General features: G+C 39.8%; 1 protein-coding gene across 3 annotated transcripts in view; it reads left to right on the top strand.

Moving 5' to 3' along the window:
• Smurf2 (SMAD specific E3 ubiquitin protein ligase 2) overlaps positions 1-26,071 on the top strand; it is a 105,006-nt gene that overhangs the window by 60,752 nt on the left and 18,183 nt on the right. For all 3 annotated transcript variants that reach the window (XM_036196454.1, XM_036196456.1, XM_036196455.1), the window contains 7 exons: positions 2,311-2,395; positions 7,181-7,264; positions 9,854-10,056; positions 13,322-13,406; positions 18,282-18,440; positions 22,916-23,111; positions 25,439-25,542. In XM_036196454.1, the coding sequence (XP_036052347.1) occupies positions 2,311-2,395; positions 7,181-7,264; positions 9,854-10,056; positions 13,322-13,406; positions 18,282-18,440; positions 22,916-23,111; positions 25,439-25,542 (916 nt within the window). The remainder of the gene's footprint in view (positions 1-2,310; positions 2,396-7,180; positions 7,265-9,853; positions 10,057-13,321; positions 13,407-18,281; positions 18,441-22,915; positions 23,112-25,438; positions 25,543-26,071) is intronic.

Genomic DNA, 26,071 nt, shown 5'->3' with positions numbered 1-26,071 from the left:
GGGGAGGTAGACGCAGGAGGATCAGATGCTCAGGGGCCTCTTTAGCTACATAGTGAGTCTGAGGCCAGCTTGGGCCACATGAAACCCTGTCTTTAAAAACAATATTCCTGCCTGGTGGTGATGCACATCTTTAATCCCAGCACTCAGGAGGCAGAGGCAGGTGGATCTCTGAGTTCAAGGCCAGCCAGGTCTACAGAATGAATTGTAGGACAGCCAGGGATACTCAGAGAAACTCTGTCTTCCCCCCCAAAACAAAACCCAAAATAAATAATAAACCCCAACATTTTCTAAATTTTACTTATTTTTTTCTTCTGTTTGAAAACTAACCAACTTAGTGCTCATCATTGTTATCGTCATTTTATTATTATTATTATTATTTGTTTTTTTGAGACAGTTTCTCTGTGTAGTCCTAGCTGTCCTGGAACTCACTCAGCAGACTGGCCTGGCCTTGAACTCACAGAGATCCACCTGCCTCTGCCTCCCAAGTGCAGGGATTAAAGTTGTGCACACCCAGCTTCATTATTTTTTAATGAAATGTTTAAATTTACTGAGTTAGTGTGTTACAGTTCTCTTCTTTAAATTAAACTTAATATAAAAGGTCTATTCTGAAACTATTTTTATTTCTTCCAAAATTTTACCCAGGTGTGGTGACTCATGCCTATAATCCCAACACTAGAGAGGCTGAAGAAGAGAGGATTTTGTGAGTTTGAGGGCAAATTGAACACCATAGTATGTTCAAGGCCACTTTTTATACTTAATGAGACCTTGTGTTAAAGAATGCCACAAAAGAAACTGGAGAAGGGGTTGGGGGTTTAGCTCAGTGGTAGAGCACTTGCCTAGCAAGTGCAAGGCCCTGGGTTCAGTCCTCAGCTCCGGCCAAAAAAAAAAAAAAGAAACTGGAGAGATGGCTCAGTGACTTCAGAGCACCTGCTGCTCTTGAGAGGACCCACTGCATTTGGTTTTCAGCACCTATATAATGATTCAAAACCATTCATTACTCCAGTTCCAAGGGATCTCACTTTCTCTTCTGACCAGTTCCTCATGTGGTGCACATACATACATGTAAACAAAACACTCATACACATAAAATAAATACATTTTTAAAAAAAGCCTAAAAAAGTAGTACTCTGTCTCCAAATTTAAAGAGCAGAATTTTGAGATGTTTCTTTGAAAGAAGAGTTCTTGGATGTCATATTTTATATGGTAACTTATTAATGCTGTAAAAACTTAGGATATAGTCAAATATGGCTGTAGCTCTTCTACCTTTTGGGAAGATGCCAAAAATAAAATTTAGGAGTGCTAGAACAAGGAAGAACTTCAGAGATATCATGTAACCTAACTTCCTCATTATTTAGTCTGGGATTATGAAAACTTGCACTGAATTAGGTGTTAAGGTACTAGTTAGTTGATAGAGCCCATTTTAGAGCCTGTATGCCCTGCTTCCAACTGCTCAGCAGTAATTTTATGTTACATTTCATACTGACATGCTGTTTAAACTCCTGTGACCCAAGGTTTGCCTCATTGCCAGGATCCAGTGTATTTTATAACTGTTCAGATTTTCAAGAATACAACCCAAATTAATGGGAAGTTTTGACTTACTGTGTTTTCAGACTTCTCATCTACAGTGAGTGACCTTACATTGCCCCATTTATGACTTTGGAAAAGGCACTAGAGTCTTCCCCAAAGCATGACAGAGTATAGAAAACACTGATTTTTGTTTGGTTTTTCCAGACAGGTCTGTGTAACTGCTCTAGCTGACCTGGAACTCGCTTTGTAGACCAGGCTGGACTTGAACTCACAGAGATCCTCTTGCCTCTGCCTCCCAAGTGCTGTCATTGAAGGAGTGTGCCACCACTGCCCGGTTAAAACACTAATTTTTAATATCACTTCTAAAAAGAAAAATCTATGGGAAAAGAAGTTACAGATTTTAGTAGAAACCAAAGAGTTTATTCTAAACTCTTTACTTTGGTTTTTACAGTGCTGGGAATTGAACCCAGAGCCTAATTCATGCTAGGCAAGAACACTATCATTGAGCTACATCTTCAGCTCAATCATTCTAAAGTATTAAAATAATCTACATTTTATGTTATTTTGATTTTCTGAGACAAGGGCTCTTCATTATGTACAGGCTGACCTTAAACTTGTTGTGTGCCCAGGCTAAAGTCAAACTTTTAGTAGTCCTTCTACATAGTCCTTCTGAGTGCTGGGATTATAGACGAGCACTACCACACTTGGCTCAAAATGGATGTTTAGCTTGACAGAACTAGAAAGCCGTGTCGTAGACTTAATAATGTTTTTGTTTTTTAATAGTAAGCCTTCAGTCCAGAGACCGAATAGGCACCGGAGGACAAGTTGTGGATTGTAGTCGTTTGTTTGATAATGATTTACCAGATGGGTAAGTGAACATCATCAAAGCCATTAGAGAGATGCTGGGGTACTGCCCTCAAGCTAATTATCAGGGAGTTGGTGTTAATGCTGTACTTTAGGAATTTTCTATGGTCAGTTCCAGAATATAGATTTTTCTTCTGCTTGGAAAATTAGAAGGATTTGCCACAAATTGTGTTAAATATCATTTTAAAAAGAGTTTTGAAAAGGAAACAAAGGAAAGTTCTTGGCAAATATTACTCTCCTGTAAGTTTCTTTATTTAAAGGAAAATTTTTTTCTTAATTACCTAAAAAAGGGCATACAAGTATTGGATTTGAATAGTGTGGAATATTATTTTAAGGTGTGTTACTATTGTTTGTGCTCTGGAACATTTGTTTAATGATGCAAAGATGTGTTTGATTAAATAAAATTCACCTGCAGTCAGGAGGCTCAGTCAGCAGCTAGCTGTCAGGAAGTGGTAGGGAGGAGCCAGGTAGAGAAGGGTTTATAAGGATGGGCCAGGAGAAGCATGGGGGGTTTTGGAGGATGTGAGCAAGGAGAGAAGGTGAGCTACTTGCTAGTCAGCCTCTCTGAAGAGCAGAATTCTGCCTCAACCTTTAAATCTTGAATTCTTTAGAGGGACAGAGGTTTAGTTAAGTTCCTTTTTTTTTTTTTTTTTTTTTTTTTTTTGGTTTTTTGAGACAGGGTTTCTCTGTAGCTTTGGTGCCTGTCCTGGATCTCACTCTGTAGACCAGAATGGCCTCGAACTCACAGAGATCCTCCTGCCTCTGCCTCACGAGTGCTGGGGTTAAAGGCCTGCACCACCACCTGCCGGCTTTAAGTTCCTTCAATAGCTCTGAAAGGGTTGGAGCCTGAGGGAACAGAGTTGCAGTTGCTGATCTGTCTTAAAAGGCAACAACAATTAAAGAAAAAGACAATTTGTATCCAACGTGGGGTGCCAACATTATTGTTTGTTGTTTTGCTCTTTTGGGGGACCTGCCACCCAGCTCCCAAATAAATCACATACGAAAGCTTTTTCTTACTTATAAATGCCTGGCCTTAAATTATCCCGTCTACCTTTTGCCTCTGGGCTTTCCTGTTCTCTTCTGTCAATCTTACTCTTACTCCGTGGTTTACTGTGTAGCTGGGTGGCTGACCTTTGGAGTCCTCCCCTCCTCTGGCTACTCCATTTTCTTTTCCCAGATTTCTCTTTCTGTATATTCTCTCTGCCCGCCAGCCCCACCTATTTCTCTTTCCTGGCTCACTATTGGCTGTTCAGCTCTTTTTAAGCTCATGAGGTGTTTTAGACAGGCACAGTAATACAGCTTCACAGAATTAAACAAAGGCAATATAAACAAAAGTAACACAGCCTAAGATAATATTCCCCAACAGAATAGTGCTTTATTTTTATAGGTAAGGAAAAGAGAATTGGGTAATAGTAATTATAACATTGTGAAGTGTATTTGTCGATAACTGTACCAAGTAGTTCATGTGCATGATGTCATTTATTTCTCATGGCAGTAAAGACAGTGTATGTTTACTGTCTTTGATCAACTGGGCTCTAGTCCTCATTCTTCTGCTAATTAATATTATGAACTTAATTTATTTAACTCTTGTGAGCTTTGCTACATATTTAACAAGATGATTGATAAGAGGCCATGCCCCACAAATTGGTGCAAGAGTTAAATGAACTCATTCACTAAAGCAGGTCAATATCTTGCACATCACCAGTGCTTAATAAGCCAGGTGCAACGGCACATGCCTTTAATCCCAGCACTCAGGAGGCAGAGGCAGGCAGATCTCTCTGAGTTTGAGGCCAGCCTGGTCTACAGAGTGAGTTCTGGGACAGTCAGAACTACATAGTGAGAGCCTGTCTCAAAAAAACAAGAATAAAACAAACAAAAACAAATGTTTAATATTCTTAGCTATATTTTTTCTGTTGTTACTGTTATTGTTATTTTACAACAACAAAAGAATGGCGATCAATATATATATAAGTCATTTGCCAAAGGTCATACAAATAAGTAGGGAAGCTGGATCTTGTGCCTGAGTCTTTTCCCAAGACTGTGAACTTTTTCATATTCTCTACTTTTTATACTAATTCTGATACTCAACTGATTTTTTAAAAAAATTTTAAAATATTTTTAGTTAACTTCAATGAAGTCTAACTTACAAGTGGTACCCACTTACAGTAGATGTAGCTAATTGGTTGACTTTTAGCTCAAATTATTTGTTTAAAATTGTATTTTATTTAATTTTGTGAGTATATGTGAGCCATAGTGTGTACATGGAGGTCCACAGACAACTTTTGGAGATTGGTTCTTTTTTTTTTTTTCCATATGGATCCTGGGAATCAAATACAAGTTACTGCTGACACAAGGACCTTTATCCACTCAGCCATATTGGTAGCCTTTCTTATTTGGCAGACATTTTATATACAAGTTCTGGTGTTTGCATATTTGTTTAAACTGTTAAAAATTCCTAAAATTGTTCTAGGAATAAATAGTGAGTGACCCATTTCCATTAATCTCAGTGATTGGGAGACTGAGGCAGGAGGATCGTGAGTTTATGGCCAGCCTGGAGTACATAGTGAATTCCAAGGTAGTGTGAGTTGTATAGTGAGACCCTGTCTCAAAAAACATCAAGTTAGGGGCTGGAGAGATCGCTCACCAGTTAAAAGAGCTTGTCCCTCTTACTGAGGACTCTAGTCAGTTTCCAGTACACACATTGGGCAGCTTACAACCACCTGTAACTCTGGTTTCAGGGGATCCAATGTTCTCTCTTGCCTCCTTGTGTACTTGCACACACATGTTCATACACAGATACAGATGAATGCACATACATGAAAATAAATCTTAAAAAATAAATCAGTTGATGCTGCAGAAACGGGTTAGTGGTTAAGAACATAAGCTGTTCTTGGAGAGAACATGAATTCATTTCTCAATACCCAAGTCAGACAGCTTACAACTACCCATAACTTCAGCTCCAGGTGATCTGATGCCCTCTTCTCATTTTCTTGGGCACTGCATGCATGTGCATATATAGACAGACACATTACACATAAATAAAAATAAAGTAAACCTTAAAATCAATTTAAAAATTTTTACAGGGGGAGGTCTGGAGAGATGGCTCAGCAGTAAGAGCACTGGCTTCTCTTCCAGAAGACCTGGGTTCAGTTCCTAGCACCCACATGGTAGCTAACAGGATTCAATACCCTCACACTAACATATACAGGCAAAACAGCAATAAAGTAAAAATAAATAAACTAAAAAATTTGTATAAGGACTAGTGAGATGGATTAGGAGGAAAAGGCTCTTGCCAACAAGCCCGACTGTGAGCTTCACCCCGGAACCCACATAGTGGAGGGAGAGAACATGCCTAAGTTATCCTCAGACCTGCATACCTGTGTTGTGGCACAAGCACTCCCACACATATTCATGTAGCTATGCACACACAGTAAGTAAATGTACAGTTTTTTTGTCGCTCCCCTCCACCCTCACCCCCAGACAGGGTTTTTCTGTGTAGCCCTGGCTGTCCTGGAACCTGCTCTATAGACCAGACTGGCCTCGAACTCATAACGATCTGCCTGCCTCTGCCTTCTAAGTGCTGGGATTAAAGGTGTGCAACACCACAACCCGGCAAATGTACACATTTTTAATTGGTAAAATTATAGATTATTTTAGCTTTTAAAAAATGTTTTAAGGGCTGGAGAGATGGCTCACAGGTTAAGAGCACTGGCTGTTCTTCCAGAGGTCCTGAGTTCAATTCCCAGCACCCACATGGTGGCTCACAGCCATCTGTAATGAGATCTGGTGCCCTCTTCTGGCCTGCAGGTGTTTACACAGGCGGAACATTGTATACATAATAAATAAATAAATCTTTGAAAAAGTGTTTTAAATTATAGGTAGATGTGTATGCCTGTGCATGGGTTCGTGTTCCCATTGGAGTTAGACTTCCGCAGACAGTAGTGAGCCACCATGTGGGTGCTGGGAGCTGAACCCAGGCCCTCTAGAAGAGCTGCAGTGCTCTTAACCACTGAGCCATCTCTCCAGTCCCTTGCTTTGGCTTCTTGATAAGCCTGTTAATTTTTTTTAAATGAGGAATATAATATAACCATATTTTATAGTCATTTGGATGTTTTATTAGATGAAATGCCATAAAGAGTTTAGGGATGAATGGTATTCTTTGTTTATAAAAATTAGTTTGGAGGATTTGCACAGCAGTAAGAGCACTGGCTTCTCTTCCAGAGGACCCGGGTTCAATTCCTAGCACCCATATATTGGATTGCAGCCATCTGTAACTCCAGATCCAGGCAATAAGATACCCTCTTCTGGCCTTTGATGGCACCATATGCATGTGGTGCACAGACATCCCTACAGACAAAAAATATGCATATAAAATAAATAGATAACATTTTAAAACCGAGTTTCAGTAGGCATATAAGTACTTTCAAGAGCTTTTATATGCTTCCCTAGTAAATTTTAATTTTTAAAAAAATTACAGGAATTTAGACGTTTTTAGACTGTTCTAATCCTTCATCATTTGCTTAATTGCTGTAAAATCTGATAAATCTTATGGTTAATGTGTTCAGGCATTTACCACAAAACTCTTGGAAAATTATTGTCAGTTTAAGTGTTTTTAAGGTTTTTAAAGGTTCTCAGTTTGACTGATAGTACAATATGACCTCTGCAAAATATCTCAGAAGCTCAGCATTCTGTACACACTGTTGGAACTTCTAATGCGAGTTGAAAACAATAGCAGACTCAGTATGAACTGATCTTCTAGATGCCTTATTTCTCAGTGTCTGTATTGCAGTTGGGAAGAAAGGCGGACTGCCTCGGGAAGAATCCAGTATCTGAACCACATAACAAGAACTACACAGTGGGAACGCCCGACACGGTAAAGTCACACATTTTCTGTGGATTCCTCTCGGCTGTCACCTTTACTTGATTTCCCCATTGCTTTACACTGGTATAAGCCATTAGGTCTTAAGCAGGTACTATTATTATTTAAATAAAAATATTTAGGGGCTGGAGAGATGGCTCAGAGGTTAAGAACACCGGCTGTTCTTCCAGGGGTCCTGAGTTCAATTCCCAGCACTCACATGGTGGCTCACAACCATCTGTAACGAGATCTGGCGCCCTCTTCTGGCCTGCAGGGATGCATGTAAACAGAACACTGTATACATAATAAATAAATCAATCTTATTAGAAAAATTTATATTTAAGGAGTTGGGGTTTTAGCTCAGTGGTAGAGTGTTTGCCTAGCAAGTGCAAGACCCTGGGTTCGATCCTTAGCTCAAAAAAAAAATTATATTTAAATTCTATTTTATAATGTAATTATAGTGGCTATATTTTAATTACAGTTACTTTTTTTAGTTTTTGAGACAGGATCTTTCCATATAGCCCTGGCTGTCCTGGAACTCACTCTGTAGACTAGGCTGACCTCAAAGTCAAAGAGATCCACCTGTTTCTGCCTCCTGAGTGGTGGGTTAAAGGCATGTGCTACCATGCCTAGCTACTATTACATTTTAAAGGAAATAATGGTTAACAAAGACTTTTCACAGGTCCATCTTCTTACTTTTATGTCCATAGCTTTCAGTGGTGCTCAGTAAATAGTTACTGAAACAAATAAATGACTAGATTAGTCATTTCATTTCTGACTATCATTTTATAGTTTTCATTTGAGTGTTACTGAATGGCTGTTATGAAATATTTATTCAAGATTATCAAAGGGGGATGCTGTTATATCATGGCTAAATAAGGTATGTGATCAAGAAAAACCATATGGAAAGGTGTGTGTTTGGGAATTGGTGAGGAGATGGTAGCCCTGCAGGGGGAGAGCCTGAACTGGATTTTAACAGATGAGAGATTGATAGAACCCCTGTCTTTGTGGCATTTCCTGTGTAAAGATAACAAAATGCAGGCTGGACAGATGGTTCAGTGGTTAAGAGCACTGGCTGCTCCTCCAGAGGTCCTGAGTTCAATTCCCAGAAATCACATGGTGGCTCACAACCATCTGTAATGAGATCTGGTGCCCTCTTCTGGCCTGCAGGCATACATGCAGGCAGAACAACAAAATAAATAAATCTTTAAAAAAAAGATAATCAAGATACAAGGTTGTTCTTGGAAACTGACAAGGAGTGCTGTTAAAGCAGCTGAAAATGAATAAGGTTAATGGTTTACATCCTCTGTACTCCCTTTTACAAGTAAGAGTGAAGTTGAATTGCTGTCTCTGCTAGCTAGCGTTTTATTGGTTCCCCCAGTGATTCCTGAGCAGGCCTGGTACTGAGAGTAAATTATTAAATGGTTTTCATTAGCTGTATCTATTTTTGATTATTGAGGATTGTTTAACTCACTGAAATCAAGCTGAGTTTGTTTTTCTCTTTTCTTTCTTTTGTTTGCTGCTGTTCTTTTGAAACAGACTCTTGCTCTGTGGCTCAGGCTGGTCTAGAACTTGGTGTATGGTCCAGCCTACCTTTGAACTCAAGATCCTTTTGCCTCATCTTCCAAGGGCTGTGATTATATGTTTGTGCCACCACACCCGCTTAGAATATTTTTTTTTATGTTATGATTGTCATCAAAGCCTTACCATCTAAATTTTTTTACATAATTTCTTCTTTTTTGAGATTATAATAATTAAATCATTTCCCATTTTCCTTTATCTCTCCAAACTCTCCCATGTACTATTCCTGCACTCTTCTTTCAAATTTATGGCCTTAAAAAAATGTTATATTCATATATATGTTCCTAAATAGAAACATATGACCCATTCAGTCCGTATAATGTTAGTTATATCCATGTTTTTAGGGCTTACTGTTTGGTATTGGCTAACTAGCTGGTGTGCTTTAGTTGTCTGAAGATCTTGTTTAGCCTAAGGCATCACTAGCTGCCATTTAAAACAAATGCTTAGTTCAAAATTTTATTTCTTTTTTGGTTTTTCAAAACAGGTTTTCTCTGTGTAACAGCTCTGGCTGCCTTAAAACTTACTCTGTAGACCAGGTTGGCCTCAATCTCGCGAGGATCCACCTGCCTCTGCCTCCCCAGTGCTGGGACTAAAGGTGTGCGCCTCAAGGCAAAGTTGAAGCCTAAACTGTGTTAGGAATGACAAAGAGCTGTACCTCAAAAGAAGCACTGTTTCCAAGGGCTGAAGGTCAGGTGACTAGGGCACACTCCAGGAGAAGGGGAACCTGCCATGTGGGAGAGAGAATGGTGGAAATTTGGTCCAGAGGCCAGCTGTAATCAAGTCCTGTACTTAGTGACTCAGGAGCACATCTGAAAGCATGTGTGAAGTTTTTAACAACTTAGTTGAAACAGTAATTGAGTTTCTTTGGTCATTAGGACTGTAGGCTTGCCCATCCTAAGGTTCCTAAAATCGATGTTTGCTTTATTCTTCTCATCTCTTGTTTGATTGACTATATTATTATTATAGTGTATGTGATATCTTTCTAAATTGTTAACCTTTTTACCCCTTGTTACTTTTCAATAGACCAGCGTCGGAATATTCTAGTCCTGGCAGACCTCTTAGCTGCTTTGTGGATGAGAATACACCAATTACTGGAACAAATGGTGCAACATGTGGACAGTCTTCAGACCCCAGACTAGCAGAGAGAAGAGTCAGGTCCCAGCGACACAGAAATTACATGAGCAGGACACATTTACACACGCCTCCAGATCTACCAGAAGGCTATGGTATGATAACAGCTAAGGGAACATTTCAACTTGCTTTAAGAAAGTCAGAAAACTAACGTTTCTCTTTTGTTTTTTCAAGACAGGGTTTCTCTGTGTAGCCCTGGCTGTCTTGAATCTGGCTCTGTAGACCAGGCTGGCCTTGAACTGAGATCTACCTGTCCCTGCCTCCCAAGTGCTGGGATTAAAGGTTTGAACCACCACTGCCCAGTCATAGAATTAATTTAAAAAATTGTTACTGTTGCTGGGTGTAGTGGCACACCCCTTTAATCCCAGCACTTGGGAGGTAGAGGCAGGTGTATCTCAGTGAATGTGAAGCCAGCCTGGTCTATAAAGCAAGTTCCAGGTAAGCCAAGGCCACACAAAGAAACCCTGTTTTGAAAAAACAAACAAACAAACAAAAGTAGGGTCTTATTATACAGCTGAGGCTGGCCTCAGACTCAGTGTACCCAGACTGCTTTGAATTCCTGATACTCCTTACACCTACCCAACCCACACTAGGATTATAGGTGTGTACTACCACACTCTGCTTTAGAATTAACACTTGAAAATCAATAAGGCCTGGGATTTAACTTGATGGTAGAGTACTTGCTAGCATGCTCAAGGCCTTGGGAAGGCCCAGTGTTCATCTTGAGTGTATATATGGCATGGTCATAGAAGACACATACTACACTGGACATAGATACAAAAGAGTTACTAATTAGGATTTAGGGATTCTGTGTGGAAATAAAAGTAAATACAAAGCCTCCCAATTTTAAAAAGTCTGTAATGGTTAGAAGACTGTCTAACCAACTGTTTGACTTTAGCTAGTTATTTATGAACCTTAGCTTTTGTGCTCATTTATAATAAAATATGATAAATACTAATTACACAGTTATTGTAGGCAGCTTATGCAATAAAATGAGACTACTTTTCAAGAGGACACTATATAAAGTTATAGCAATACTATTGTGCAGGCTTATTTTAACTTAAACCTTTAGTGTGATTTTTGGGACAGATACTAACTTCCTTTCCCACTTAACACTGTAAATGTTAGCTGATGGTGACACCTAGTGACCAAAATTAGGAATTACATTTTCTAAGTTTATTTTTACTTATAAATTTTTTTTAAAACTGTGTGCAAATAAATGATTATTTTATTTTAAAATTAATTTTAGCCTATTTTTGAGAACAAAATTCATCACTCATTTCTGTGTCCCACAAGTTGGCTGCCTACGAAGTGAGCAATTCCAGAATGGAAGATGGACTTGGCTTTGCTGTGTTACTGATCATATTATTTAACCTCTGAGAACCTACATTTTATCTTCTGTAAAATGAGCGGAATAATAGTAACAATATGCAGGTTTGTTGCAAGAAATAAATGATATATAGTCTCCAGAGAAGCGTCTGAGCATGCCTAGCATAAAAAGCAGGTTAGGAAAACATGTCTGTTGTTGCTAACACTCACATCTTAACAGTGATTCCCTTGGAGGGTCACTCAGGTTGTTGGGAGTAAAGGTGAATTATATTTTGGGTTCAGATGTTCTTTAGTAAGAATAAAACGGGCCGGGCTGTGGTGACGCACACTTGGGAGGCAGAGGCAGGCGGATCTCTGTGAGTTCAAGGCCAGCCTGGTCTACAGAGTGAGTTCCAGGATAGGCTCCAAAGCTACACAGAGAAACCCTGTCTCGAAAAAACCAAAAAAACCAAGAAGACTAAACCAGGAATAAAGGAGCTACCAAGGCTGAAATCATTGCAGTTGTTGTCAGTTTTTTCTTAATGTTTGGGAGTGATTGCAGGCTGACACAGTCAATGAACTTCTTCCTGCCCTTGCAGCTTTTTATTAACTTCATTGTAGATCTACAAATACAGTAAATTCTAATATTAGCGGTATTATTAGCTTACATATTGAAATTTCTCACTATATTTTGTTGAAAGAAATCAAGTTTTCATGCAAAAGACAACAGCTAAAAAATAACACTTGAAGAAACCCTTTCATGAATTTTCGACCTTGGCGCCTCTACTGCTTACCAGGTTTTGAGCTCTTTCAGCTTTTGACGTCTTCTCTCCCACCATGCACTCCTCTTTCCATTGTGCTTTTTAGTCGGTTTATGACAATGTGATGTGCTTTGTTTACAATCAGGGTCTCTGTTTTATACCCTAGATGGCCTGGAGTTTTGACAGGTACCCCAGGCTAGACTTGGACTTGCCTCATTGCTTCTGATTCCCGAATGCTGGGATTGCAAGTGTGTGGTACCTTGCTTGCAGCCCAGGAAAAACCTTGATATCTCTGTAAGGAAAGAGAAATTACAAATTTGGGTATAAAATTGCCATAGTACAAAATCATTAGCTGAGGCTGTAGAGATGGCTCAGTGGTTAAGAGCACTGGCTGCTCTTCTAGAGGATCCAGGTTCAATTCCCAGCACCCACATGGCAGCTCACAACTGCCCGTAATTCCAGTTCCAGGGGAATCTCAATGCACATAAAATAAATCTTTTTAAAAAAATCATTAGATGGGGTTGGGGATTTAGCTCAGTGGTAGAGTGCTTGCCTAGCAAGCCCAAGGCCCTGGGTTTGATCCTCAGCTCCACAGTAAATAAATAAATAAATAAATAAATAAATTAATTAATTAAAATAAAATAAAAAATCGTTAGCCTATAAATCTTTTGAAAATTTAAAAAGCTCTGTTGAAATGTCCTTAAGGTGGCTAACCTCTTCCTTTGGGCTGTCTGCTCACTTGGGGTGCTGGCTGTATGCCATCATCACCATTTATACAATTGTTTCCAGAGATTAAACAGATGATTTATTTTGTTTTGAGACAGGGTCTCACTGTGTAGCCCTGGCTAGCTTAGAAATCACTCTGTAGACCAGGCTAGCCTCAAAACTCGCAGAGATCTACTTGCCTGTATTACCTGAGTGTTAGGATTGAAGGTGTGCTCCACTATGCCTGTCTGAACAGGTAATTTGTGAAGGCTTTTTTCTTTTGTAAGAAAATAAACTGACAATTGTAAAATGTTTATCCTAGCTGGGCAGTGGTGGCACATGCCTTTAATCCCAGCACTTGGGAGGCAGAGCCAAGTGGATCTCTGTGAGTTCGAGGCCAGCCTGATATACAGAGCTAGATCCAGGACAGCACCAAAACTACACAGAGAAACCCTGTCTTGAAAAACCAAAAAAGAAAACAAAAACAACAACAAAAAAGTTTATCCTATCAGACTGTCATATATAATTGGTGTTTGATTGAATATGAAAAACTGAGTATGTATTCCTTATTTTCTTTATTTTACAGAACAGAGGACAACACAGCAGGGGCAGGTGTATTTCTTACATACTCAGACTGGCGTCAGCACGTGGCATGATCCACGAGTGCCTAGGTAAGAACATATCTTAAGCATTCTTGGTTTTGTTTTGTTTTTTGTTTTTTGTTTGTTTTCAGACTGGATCTTACTATGTAGCTCTGACTGGCTTGGACTCACTATGTAGGCCACACTGGCCCCAAACTCATAAAGATCACCTTTCTCTACCTCCCAACTGCTGGGATTAAAGGTATGAGCTACTATGCTTGGCCCTTAAGTACTCTTCGAGACAGGGTTTCTCTGTGTAGCTTTGCACCTTTCTTGGAACGCGCTCTGTAGACCAGGCTGGCCTCGAACTCACAGAGATCCACCTGGCTCTGCCTCCCCAGTGCTGGGATCAAAAGCGGGCGCCACCACCACCCGGCGAGGATTTCTTGATTTAAAAAATTAATTTCTTAAAACAGTTTATGGAAAAAAATTTTCCTGATAATGTTTCAGCTTGGAATTTAGTAGGAAGTCTAGATACTGTCTTACCCCAGTTCCCTGCTAGTCTTGGACTCCTTTCCCTTGAGCACACCTGCTAAAAAATGTGGGGCAAACACATGTCTTTAGGAGTCTGAAATGTAGTTTCAGGAAAAGCATGCAAAACATACTCTTAAAAAAAGAACAGTGGGGGGCGGGGGGAGTCGTCGAAGCTGCACATTGTCCGTGGTGTAATCCTAGCACTTGGAAACCTAACACGGGAGGACGAGGAGGCAGGGAGGGTGTGCACAGATTACTGTCATTTAGCATCTTCTTTGCCTTTGAGATAGAGTCCTTGGTTTTGCTTAGGCTAGTCATAAACTCCTCTGCTAAAGTGATTCTTACTCAGCCTCCTGAGTGCCCATCCTGCCCAATGATTTGTTATAATTTTGAGTACATTTATATTTCAGATAAGGTTTTCAGACACTACTTGAGTTATTTTCTAGTGAACATATCACCAAAGTACCAAGTAGTCTTAGCTGAAGCGCAAAAAAGACTTGAATTCTAATTGGAATCAACTTTGTGGTGCACATACACATTTATATAATGAGGGAGTTTTATGTACTAAATACCAGTTCAATCCAAAAAAGAAGCTGCATCATTAGGGGGAGGTGGGGTCAAGAGATTTTTTTTTTTTCCTAAAGCTTATATCTAAATCTCCATTATGTAGTTGAATCAAAAACAGATGGACTGGCTGATCTAGGGGTGCTTTGATACGGTGTCTTACAAACAAAATGACTATAATGAAAATATTTTACTTAGTTACAGAGTTTAGAATTAGAATCTTTTGAGGGTAACAACTCAGAAAATGTGTTGAAATTAATCATTCTATCAAGTTTGCCATTTCTGTGTCTCTGCAATGGTAGTTTTATCTCATTTCCTCTCAATAAATTGAATGATTTTTAAATAGTAGTAGAGGGGGAGCTTTATATTTATTAAGTTTACTGAAAGAAACCTAAGGACCTAAAATTTAGAACTCAGTGTTTTTTTAAATTGTGCACTCTCCCACAATAAAATTTAAAATGTAAACAAAAGTCAGGTGTGGTGGTGTTCACCTTTTTTTGTTTGTTTGTTTGTTTTTGTTTTTGTTTTTCGAGACAGGATTTCCCTGAGTAGCTTTGCGCCTTTTCCTGGAGCTCACTTGGTAGCCCAGGCTGGCCTCGAACTGACAGAGATCCGACTCTGTCTCCTGAGTGCTGGGTTTAAAAGCATGCACCACCACTGCCTGGCTAGTGTTCACCTTTAATCCCAGCACTCTGGAAGCAGAGGCTGAAGATCCAGATCTCTGTGAGTTCAAGGCTAGTCTGGCCTACATAGCAAGTTCCAGGCCAGCCAGGGCTAGCTAGTGAGACCCTGTCTTGAGAGAGAGAGAGGGAGAGAGGGAAAGAGGAGGGAGAAAGAGAAAAAGAAAGAAAGAAAGAAAAAGAAACTGTTTTCTGTTGAGAGCCCAATGGAGTTAGGTGTGCATATGTAATCCTAGCACTCAGGAAATGGAAGCAGGAAGGTCACACATGTTTCAGGCCATCCTAGGGTACATAGTGAGATCTGTCTCAAACTAATAACAACAAAAGTTTATGTGGCGTATTGACATCTGTATTTGAATAAGACTTTGGTTGTGAGCCTAGCCTTTTACGGCTAAGCCATCTCTCCATCCCTGAAAAAGACTTTGAATTAATAATGCTCTGTATTTTTCCTTGTCTCTATGCCCCAATTATTTTTAAAAGTTGAATTTTGTCTTTTGTTTTGGAACACCCTTTAGCAAACATCTTTTGCATGGGAGATTATAGTCCTTTAAAATATCAGGCATTCAAAAGCTTGGAGAAATCTGCTGAGTCTTTAAAGATAGCAGCAAAGAAGTGTAAAGGGCTTCTTTAAAGAGCCTGTCTGTGTAGTGTATCCAGCTTAATCCTACTGGAAGGTACCCAGAGCACTCCAATAGCCTGGCTCTTACAAGTCCCATTTCATAATGGTTTGCCTTTCTCTTTAATTCTTGTTAATCATTCTGTTGCATACTGACTGAAGTCTTGAAATACAGATATGTCTTATTTTTTTAAGCTTTCTTTCTTTTCTTTGCGGGGGAGGTTTCTAGACAGGCTTTCTCTGTAGCTTTGGAGCCTGTCCTGGACTAGCTCTGTAGACCAGGCTGGCCTCGAACTCACAGAGATCCACCTGCCTCTGCCTCCCGAGTGCTGGGATTACAGGCGTGCACCACCACTGCCCAGCATTTTTTAAGCTTTCTAACTTTTCACTTTTTGTTAATTATTCTTCATTTGGGCATAAAAAAAATCATTTCTGGTTTTTTACTCTATTAATCAGCACTTTAAAGCTCTCCCATGTGTTACTGTAGATTTACACATTCTAAATAAAATTATATAAAATCAAATTCTATAGTACATCAATAGTAGAATGATTTGTCTTTTGGTTTTGTCCTTGTGTCCTACTTCTACAAGTTTGACTGCAGTTGTGGGTTCCAACCCAGGGCTTGCACATGCAAAGCAAGCATTTTTCTGTTTAGCTGTTATGTCCTGCTATTCTTACATCATTGTTATACCATATAGTTTATAATTGTTTTTAATTTTTATCTTTTTTTATTTTTTTTTTCCAAGACAGGGTTTCTCTGTAGCTTTGCGCCTTTTCTGGAACTCACTTGGTAGCCCAGGCTGGCCTCGAACTCACAGAGATCCGCCTGGCTCTGCCTCCCAAGTGCTGGGATTAAAGGCGTATGCCACCATTGCCCAGATTGTTTAAACACCTTAAACATCACACCCCAATTATTTTCTTTATGGTCTCTTGTTCTTAGAGATGTAATTCATGGCTGCTAGCTGTCACAGTGTGCTCACCTGTGAAATTTTCATTGATCTCAGGTTATGAGGTTGTTACTTGAATTTGGTGTGGTTTTTTATCTTTTGTTTGTTTGCTTTTGAGGTAGTATTTCACTCTATAGCCCTGGCTTGCCTAGAACACAGAGATTTACCTGTTTCTGCTGGGATTAAAGGTGTGTATGTGTTGCGGGGAGCAGTTTAAAGATGACACAATTTTGGTGTATAGCCTAGGTTGGGCTTGAACTTGCACTCTTCCTATATGTACCCTTAGCCTCTGAGTGCTGGGATTGCTTTTGTATGTCACCATGCCTGATGTATTATTTAATCTCTATTATTTGGGATTCTCTGGTCCTTAGGGAATTTGGGAAGTTTTTTTTAGAATTGCTTCACCCCTTGGAGCTCTCAGCTTGAGAGGTTCTAGGTCTCCTTTCCCAGCCTTGGTGCTGGCCTACACCTCCCCAGCTGCTTCTTAGGTCTAGTACCACGAAGCTCTTTGAGGCATGGTGCTCTGCTTTGCCTTTTCTGAGGGTGTTTTTCAAGCTTTAGTTGTTGTGTAGCAGAAGAGTCTCTGGGATCACTTTAAGCAGAGGTCAGAATCATTGTTTGAAGAAATCTGAGAGAGCTGGAAATGGCCTCCGTAGCTACTGGACATCTTCACATGCAGCTACCAAGAACTGGAGCCCTCTCAGATACTCTCTCCATGCAAGGTGTTGACCTAGCAGGGTAGAGGATGAAAATCTGCAATGTTGTTGCTGGTTTCTGAACAGCCAAAAGGGATCTAGGAACGTCCATGCCTTTGGGCACACCCTCACCAGCCACCTCAGGGTGTTTAGCTGTACTGTTCTTTACAGTCCTGGACATCTTTACCGTGTGTGATACAGTACCAGTGGTCAGGGTGTTCAGCTGTACTGTTCTTTACAGTCCTGGACATACTTACTGTGTGTGCAGTACCAGTGGTCCTCATCTGGTAAAAGTACTTGAGCTTTTCTTTATTGCAGTCCTAAGTCTTGAAGCATTTTTCTTAAGTGTCTTTACCAGGTTTTTTTTCATGAATTTTTTAGACTTCAAAATTCAAAACAATGTACTTACCTTATTAAAAGAAAATACACTGTGATTATTTCCAGCGTCAGGATTTCAGTAATGTTTCCAGTTTTGCTTTGTTGGAGAGCATACAATCACTCATGGCATGCATATTTGTTTGCACCAACTTTATGATATAGTAAAGAAAGAAAATACTGAAGAGAACTTTTTTTAGATAATTGACGCTTGTAAAACAATACTTTCTGTCAAACAAATATTGAAGAATAGTTTATGTTGGCAAGTAATGTGATTTCTCTGTTTGAATTTAAAATGTGTATTACATTAAAGCCTAGGAACTTACTAAAATGCACACTGTGTGATAAGTTCTGAGCCATTTAGTGGTTGGGTGTTGAATGTGCAAGTTTGGGAACCCATTGGGAATTAAAGATTCCAGCTGAACAACTCAAGTTTCTGAAACAATACATTTTCTCAGACTTCATGGAATTGCTGTGTGTCACATACACTTGCTTGGCTCAGCAGGCTCAGCAGGCCCAGCAATGAGGTATTTCTTTGTATATTTGTTTTGCAGGGATCTTAGCAACATCAATTGTGAAGAGCTCGGTCCTTTGCCTCCTGGATGGGAGATCCGCAATACCGCTACAGGAAGAGTTTATTTCGTTGACCATAACAACAGAACAACACAATTTACAGATCCCCGGCTCTCTGCTAACTTGCATTTAGTTTTAAAGTAAGTTTTGAAGTGGTACATGTGAAAATATTAAAATATAAAAATAGCCTAAATAAGAGGACATATGTGTGCTTTTTATAATGTGAAAGAATATTTGCTCTTTTAAATTCATAATGTTGATTTATTTTTATGATGCATTCTCAAGGAATAGCCCAGGCAGGCCTTGAATTGTTGTAGCCTGGCAGATCTTCATGCTACTCCTTGTTAGAGACATGAGCCACCATGCCTTTTACTGATCAGAGCATATGGAAGAGCAAGAGATTTTACTCTGAAATACACATATCTTATTTTCACTCTGCTTAAACAGGAACCATTACTAAAATGTCAGGAAGAGGTATTTATAAGAGGTGCTCAAGCAAGAAGGCTGTTTACAGAGGCTGTAGCTTGACCAAAAGTTGAGACTGAGCAGGCTAATTTTGACTTGCCATCCTATTACATACAACTGATAATAGTGACTGACAGACATATCAATAGCACTTACTGTGTGTAAAAGTGTTGTTCTTTGTTCCTTGCATGTGTTAACAGTTTCATCCTGGTAGATAAACCCATTTCTACAGATGAGGGAACCAGCAGAGGTTGACTTTTTTTTTTTTTTTTTTTGAGACAGGGTTTCTCTGTGTAGCTTTGGAGCCTGTCCTGTATCTCACTTTGTAGACCAGGCTGGACTTGAACTCACAGAAATTCACCTGGCTCTGCCTCCCGAGTGCTGGAATTAAAGGTGTGTGCCACTGCCACCCGACAAGGTTGACTTTCTATAAGTTTCCTGGCATGCAGTACTTAGGCTGAATTCAGACCTCAGTCCTTGGTCTTTGTTCATGTCGGTCCTGCACATCATTTGTACCATCTTTGCATCCTTTGCTTGTCTCTCCAGTTGCCTGTTTCCTAACTTCATTACTTGCCGGCATTGCCTTCTGAGGAAGGAAAGGTGAAAAGGGAGTTTCATCATCAGGAAAGGAGCAACGTGTCTTTGTCACCAATTCTGGCAAGACACTTGGCTAGTGGTGTAGCAACAAACCATGGCTTGTTTGCCTTAGAATCCAGAGAACCAGGTTCTTTGTGTCCACAGAGTAACTCACTTTAGTAAATACTGCCAGCTCTGCTTGCTTCATCATTAGTGTGTGTGATAAATACTTAGGGTGTGAGATTCTAAAACAAAAGAAAACTAATAGAGGGCAGAGTGACTTTGGAAAACATCCCTGCTTCATTAATCTTGAGGTAGATGCAACAGGAAAATTGTGAATGAGAGCTGGCTATCACTTGTTTAGAAAAGTACAAGAAAACATCTAACTTGTGTGTTTTTGTTGTCTTCTTTGAATACTTATAATTACCCTGTTGGATTCATTATGTCAATAGACCTTTTTATTGTGCTAGGTGGCTAAAACCTTAGTTACAAATGAAATTCACAAGTATTTGTAAGCATTTGTAGAATGCAGGAAATTCATGGGCTGTTTCTATATATTAAGATCCATAGCCTCAGGAGCAGAGTAGTACAGTAGGTAGTCTATCCTTCGATTAACACTGCTCTAGGACACTTACATAAAGGTAGAATCAAAGCACCATAAAATGTTTTTAGGGCCCGTGAGGTAGATCAGTGAGCAAAGGTGCTTGCTACCAACCCAACCTGACAAGCTGTGTTCGATACCTGGACCTCACATGGTAGAAGGAGAGAACTACTCCTGCAAGTGGCCTCTGACCTCCCCGGACATGGTGGCATGGCCGTGCACTATATAAAATAAATGTAATAGAATACTTTATTTTCAACTTTTATGTGTAAGTGCAACTTTTCCTGAGTAATAAAATCACTGTAGTCTTTACTAACACTATGTGGATTCTGGCAAATCCTTGGTATTACTGACTTTGTTTACTCTTCTGGCCTTGCCTTTCTTATGGAAAACCCCAGTGAAGGAAGGCATGGGCCTAAAACTACATTTTGTCTTCTGAACACCCTGATAACTTAACCATGTGATTCTATGTGGTGTGATATGCATCGTGTTTCTCAGGGGACTATATTAAAAACAAAACTTAAAAAAAAAAAAATTCAAAATTGGGCCAGGCCGTAATGGCACACACCTTTAATCCCAGCACTCGGGAGGCAGAGGCAGGCAGATCTCTGTTCAAGGCCAGCCTGGTCTACAGAGCAAGATCCAGGACAGACACCAAAATTACACAGAGAAACCCTGTCTCAAAAAACAAAAAAATCAAAATTGCAAATGTGATGATATTTTTTTATTTGGGCTTTTATTTTTGTTGTTGGTTTTCCAGTGTAGCCTTGACTACCTGGAACTTAACTGTGTAGACCAAGCTGGTCTTGAACTCCTAGGGATCCACCTGTCTCTGCTTCCTGAATGCCGAGGTCAAAGGCATATGTCACCACAACAGGCCTATGATGATATAAAATTGTATTTTTTGTGATACTTGTTTGGAGATGAGGTTTAGCTTTGTTGCTCAGGCCCCCTAGAACTGGTTTTATAATCCAGTTAGCTTTGAACTTTTTATTGTCCTGCCACAGCTTCCGGAGTGCTTGGGAGTCTTTAATTTTCAATTTCCTAGCTATTCATGTGGTAAGAGTATTCTTTATGTATTGTTATTTTGAGATAGGACATCCCTGAATTGCCCAGGCTGTTCCTGAACTCACTCTGTGGCCTTAGCAGTCCTTAAAACTTGAGATCCTGTGCCCTAGCCTCCTGAGTAGCTAGCCTACAGCTCCAGGCTTGACTAGAATACATTGTTACTTATTTGGTAGCTCTAGCATGATGTGTTCGTTTCAAGACAGGTCTCATGTATCCTGGGATAGCCTTGAACTACTATGTGGTAGAGAATGACCTGGCCTCTGATATGGGCACCGTGCTTGGCTTATAATGTTTTTCTAACTTTGTATCATTTTTAAGCTGATACAGTCAGAAGGAGATGGTGTGTGGGCATGGCAAAAAAATATTCTTGGAGTAAAGGCTTTGGTTATCAACCAAATAATAAAATAATGAAGTTAGTTTAACTATTAGTCTGAATTTTAGGGACCTGTTACGTATGGATTTTATATATAACACTAACAAACATTTGTAGATTACTTTGATTTTAAGTTGTTTTTTTTTTTTTTCCTGTTTCAACATTTTTAGGAAGTGAGGAAAAAATTCAGATTACTATACTAATCATGGAGAGGCAAATTATTCATGCCAGAAAAAAATAGAGTGGGCAAGTTACATTTTAGCATGGAGTCTTGAACTTAAACTAATAAGAGTCTGAATTACTTTTTTGAGGAAGCAACAGGAGAAGTTACCTGTAGAAGTCTGCAGTAGGCTTATTGTGTGTAATGTGCACATGAGGGCAGCCTGTAGTTGTGTGGGTTCCTGAATTTGCTCATTTCTCTCCTTTAGAATCCCTTCTGAGATTGGTTAATTAACTATGGTTACTCCCTTTTGATGTTATGAAGTTAAATAGTTCCTATATATGAGGCCTTGGCATATAATCTATAAATGTCAGGATATGACATTATTAAACTATTGCAAAATATTGTCATTAGGGCTCAGCAAATCACCTGGCCAAGGACACATATCCTTCTTAGAAACCCCATTTGGAAAAAAAAAATCCTTGCTTAAAAAACATACTTTATACAATTAAAAAACAACAAGAAGTAACTCTGTCATTTGTAGTGGTTAAAATAACTAACATTGACTCTACTTGTTGTGTCCTGGGCACTGGGTAAACATTTTTCCTGCCATCCACATGCAGTCCTGTCTTCTTTAGTGAGACAGTGTCACAGCTTGCCCAGAGTACATAAAAAGTTCTGGAGCTGAGATTTGAACTCAGCCTGACTGTGGAGGGTCTTTCCCCCTTCCTTTTCCTGTTTTCTTCCTTTAACACTGTTCCTGTTGCTTTGAATGGTATCATAGAAATTCTGCCTTAAAATTTAAGGAAACTTTTAAAAACAAGTATGTACAAAGACAGCATCTTGAATCTTTTCTGTTTGTCATGCTTACTTATTTCAAGAAAATAATTTGCGTGATAAGATCTCTGGACGTTGTCAGAGGCCTTACAGATAGCAAGTTGCCATCCCACTGTTTTCTGACCAGTGCTGACATCATCCCTTATATAACTGCCCCTTACAGGCTGCTTCACTGCTTTTATTCTGTATTTAGACTGACACAGTTGTAAGAGGAAGGGTCTCCACCAAACTGTCAGTTCAGACCCCTGTTTTGTTTGTCCAGGAAAACAGGCTCTAGATGACAGGCTGTGCTTGGCACCCACCTGAATTGTAAATTGGATGATGGGATGATGTGGAGGAAATGGTGTCTGAACAATTGCTCTTAGCATCTGCCTAAGGCTTTATGAATAGAACCTCAGTAACCAGTTTCACCTGGCTGATGGGATGCCCAGTAAGGTTTAGAAAACGATAAATTTCTTTTATAGTCTGATTTAAATGTAGAGTTGCAATCTTTTACATTCTGAAGTATTTTGGTAATATTTCTGTTTATTTCCAGTCGTCAGAACCAGCTGAAAGACCAGCAGCAGCAGCAAGTGGTGTCCTTATGTCCTGAGGACACGGAGTGTCTGACGGTGCCAAGGTACAAACGAGACTTGGTTCAGAAACTAAAGATCTTGAGGCAAGAGCTTTCCCAACAACAGCCTCAGGCCGGCCACTGCCGCATTGAGGTTTCTAGGGAAGAGATTTTTGAGGTAAATATATAAGCCTTAATTTCAATTAGAAGAAAATTAAATTTACTCTTTGTTTTGAAACAGTCTGTGTAGCTCTTGCTAGCCTGGAACTCTCGCTGTTGATCAGGATGTTCTCAGACACTGTCCTGCCTCTGCCTCCCAAGTACTGAGAGGAAAGTTGTACACCATCATGCCTGGATTTTGTCTCATTCTTTAATTTTGAGCTGAGGATCGAACCCAGGGCCTCGTACTTGCTAGGCAAGCGCTCTACCATTGAGCTAAATCCCCAACCCTGTCTCATTCTTTCTAAGGAGACATTTTTGGAGACTCATCTCATTGAAGTGAAAATATTTTTTTTTTTTTTTCTAAGACAGAATTTCTCTATGTAGCCCTGACTGGAACTCGTTCTATAGATTAGGCTGGCCAAGAACTCACAGAAATCTGCCTCCTGATGAGCTTTTGTCTCTCAGAGCAGTTTTAGCCTTGGTTATAATTGTTATTTGTATTTCAAAATGATAAAAAGAGCTTCTTCCCACCTGGAAAACACTGAATGGTAGGTGATGCTTGTGCATTAAAAGAGTCCAGAGGCCCCAGGTTCCCAGCCCTCCCCTGCCACTTTTTTTTGGGGGGGAGGGGGGTTTGAGACAGGGTTTCTCTGTGCAGTTTTGTGCCTTTCCTAGAACTCACTCTGTAGTCTGGGCTGGCCTCGAGCTCACAGAGATCCACCTGCCTCTACCTCCCAAGTGCTGGAATTAAAGGCGTGTGCCAGTACCACCCAGCTAGGTTTCCATTCTTGAGAGGCAGGTCTTCCTCAGAGGCTCTGCATGTGGACTCCGGGCCTGGGATCACAGTCATTGGCCAAGGTTGGAGTCTTGGAACTCATCAAGGGAGGAAAGGCTTGAGATAAGAGATAAATCCTGTCACAATGCTGGGATATGTAGTCAACAACATAAAGATTGGGGGCTGGAGAAACAGCAGTTAAGAGCACATGTTCTTCCATAGGACCTGAGTTCAATTTCTAGCACCCATGTCACATGGCTCACTACCACCAGTAACTCAAGATTCGGTGTGTGCAGTGGCCTCAACCATACATGCACGTGAATACAATTAAAAATATAGATATATCATACCCATACATGCACATGAATACAAATGAAAAAAAAAAATCAAGTCCCAGGTTGGAGAGATGGCTCAGAGGTTAAGAGCACCAGCTGTTCTTCCAGAGGTCCTGAGTTCAATTCCCAGCAACCACATGGTGGCTCACAACCATCTACAATGAAAGATCTGGTGCCCTTTTCTGGCCTGCAGGCTGAACACTCACTGTACACATAATAAATAAATGTCTTTTAAAAAATAAATCAGATATTTAAAAAAAAAAAATCAAGTCCCTCGACGGAGCATCTCTGTTCTCCCTATCTGTCAGCATCCAAAATTAACTTCTTTCTGGGGTATTTTTCATGGTTGTGAGATTAAGACAGTTTTAGAAGCAGACTTGCACTGGCTAGTGGAACAGAGGTTTAAGGCATTTGTGGCAAATGGAGACTACAATGGTGGTGACATTGGTGTTAAAGATAAGTAAACCAGTAAGATAGCCATCACCATTCAAGCCATCATTTTAGAAATCTCCATTGTCTTGGTACACAGAGGCTACCCAGGGAGTGTGATAATCAAATCCCATACTGTCCCAAGCAAGGGAACAGACCTTTGGCCCAGAGGCACTGGCATTGTCTTAGCACCTGTGTCCCAAGAGGCTGCTGATGGCCAGTGTTGGCAGTGGCCACCCTGGGCAGCTTTACCAGGGCCACCTTTGATGCCATCTCCAAGACCTATAGCTACCGCAGACCTCTAGAAAGAGACATGTTCACCAGGTCTTCCTATCAGGATTGCACTGATCATCTTATAAAACTCAGAATAGGCTCTCTGTACAGGCTGTTGGCTACTATAAAGGAATTTTATACAAGAAAACATGAATTAAGGCTTTTTCTACATTACCCCAGCACTTGTGAGTTAGAGGCAGGTGGATCACTGCAAGAGCAAGACCAGCATTGTCTACATAGGGAGTTCAAGGCTATCCTGAGCTTTGTAAGAGTCTTTCTTGGCATGTCCCCCAAATAATATAAAGCTGTCTGTGTACTTAATATATTAATTATTTTACTTATGTTCTTTTAGAACTGTGCTTTTAATTTTACATTTAGTTTCTACTGATGCCTCTGACTTAAACTTAGATCAACCAAATTTTTAAATCAGATTTCATCTGAGTTAAATTAATTTTGTGAATTGGAGGAAAAGAAGAATTCAAAATCAGAGGTTAAAACACCTGATGATAGTATGTTAAAATTGTTTTTCAGGAATCATATCGGCAAGTCATGAAAATGAGACCAAAAGATCTCTGGAAGCGATTAATGATAAAATTTCGTGGAGAAGAAGGCCTTGACTATGGAGGGGTTGCTAGGTAAAGACTTGGGCAATAACTTATATATGGATATTTTAAGTTAATGGTGTGAGTATTTTGCCTGTGTTTGAATGTGTGCTAAGTGCTTGCAGTGCCCAATGAGGACAGAAAAGGAATTCAGTCTTCCTGTCACCTATTATGAGATCTACCCTGAGCCTTAGGTGTAGGAGTCATATTGTAGATGTGTCCATTGGCACCGTGTCCTCATGATCCATTTATCCCCGCATTATGACCAGTTGTAGTTTGCTGTAATTTCTCCATTTGCTGTAAAGAGAAGCTTCTTTGATGAAGGATGAGAGTCACACATATCTGTGGGTAAAAAGATAAGTTTTAGAATGAAGTCAGGAATTATACTGTTCTAGCAAAGTGATAGTAGGTTCTTTTCTAAGGTCCATGACTTCATTGGCCTCCAATAGTTGCCTAGGTTTCTAGTGCCAGGAATAATTTTCCTCCTATTGAATGGAACTGATGTTCAATTAGGCAGCTGTTAGTTATCACCAAGACATGATGGTCATTGTTATTGTTCATG

The sequence above is a fragment of the Onychomys torridus genome, chromosome 8 (assembly GCF_903995425.1).
Source record: "Onychomys torridus chromosome 8, mOncTor1.1, whole genome shotgun sequence".
NCBI lineage: Eukaryota > Metazoa > Chordata > Mammalia > Rodentia > Cricetidae > Onychomys > Onychomys torridus.
The sequence above is the reverse complement of the archived record's forward strand: the minus strand, read 5'-3'. Positions and strand labels throughout refer to the sequence as shown.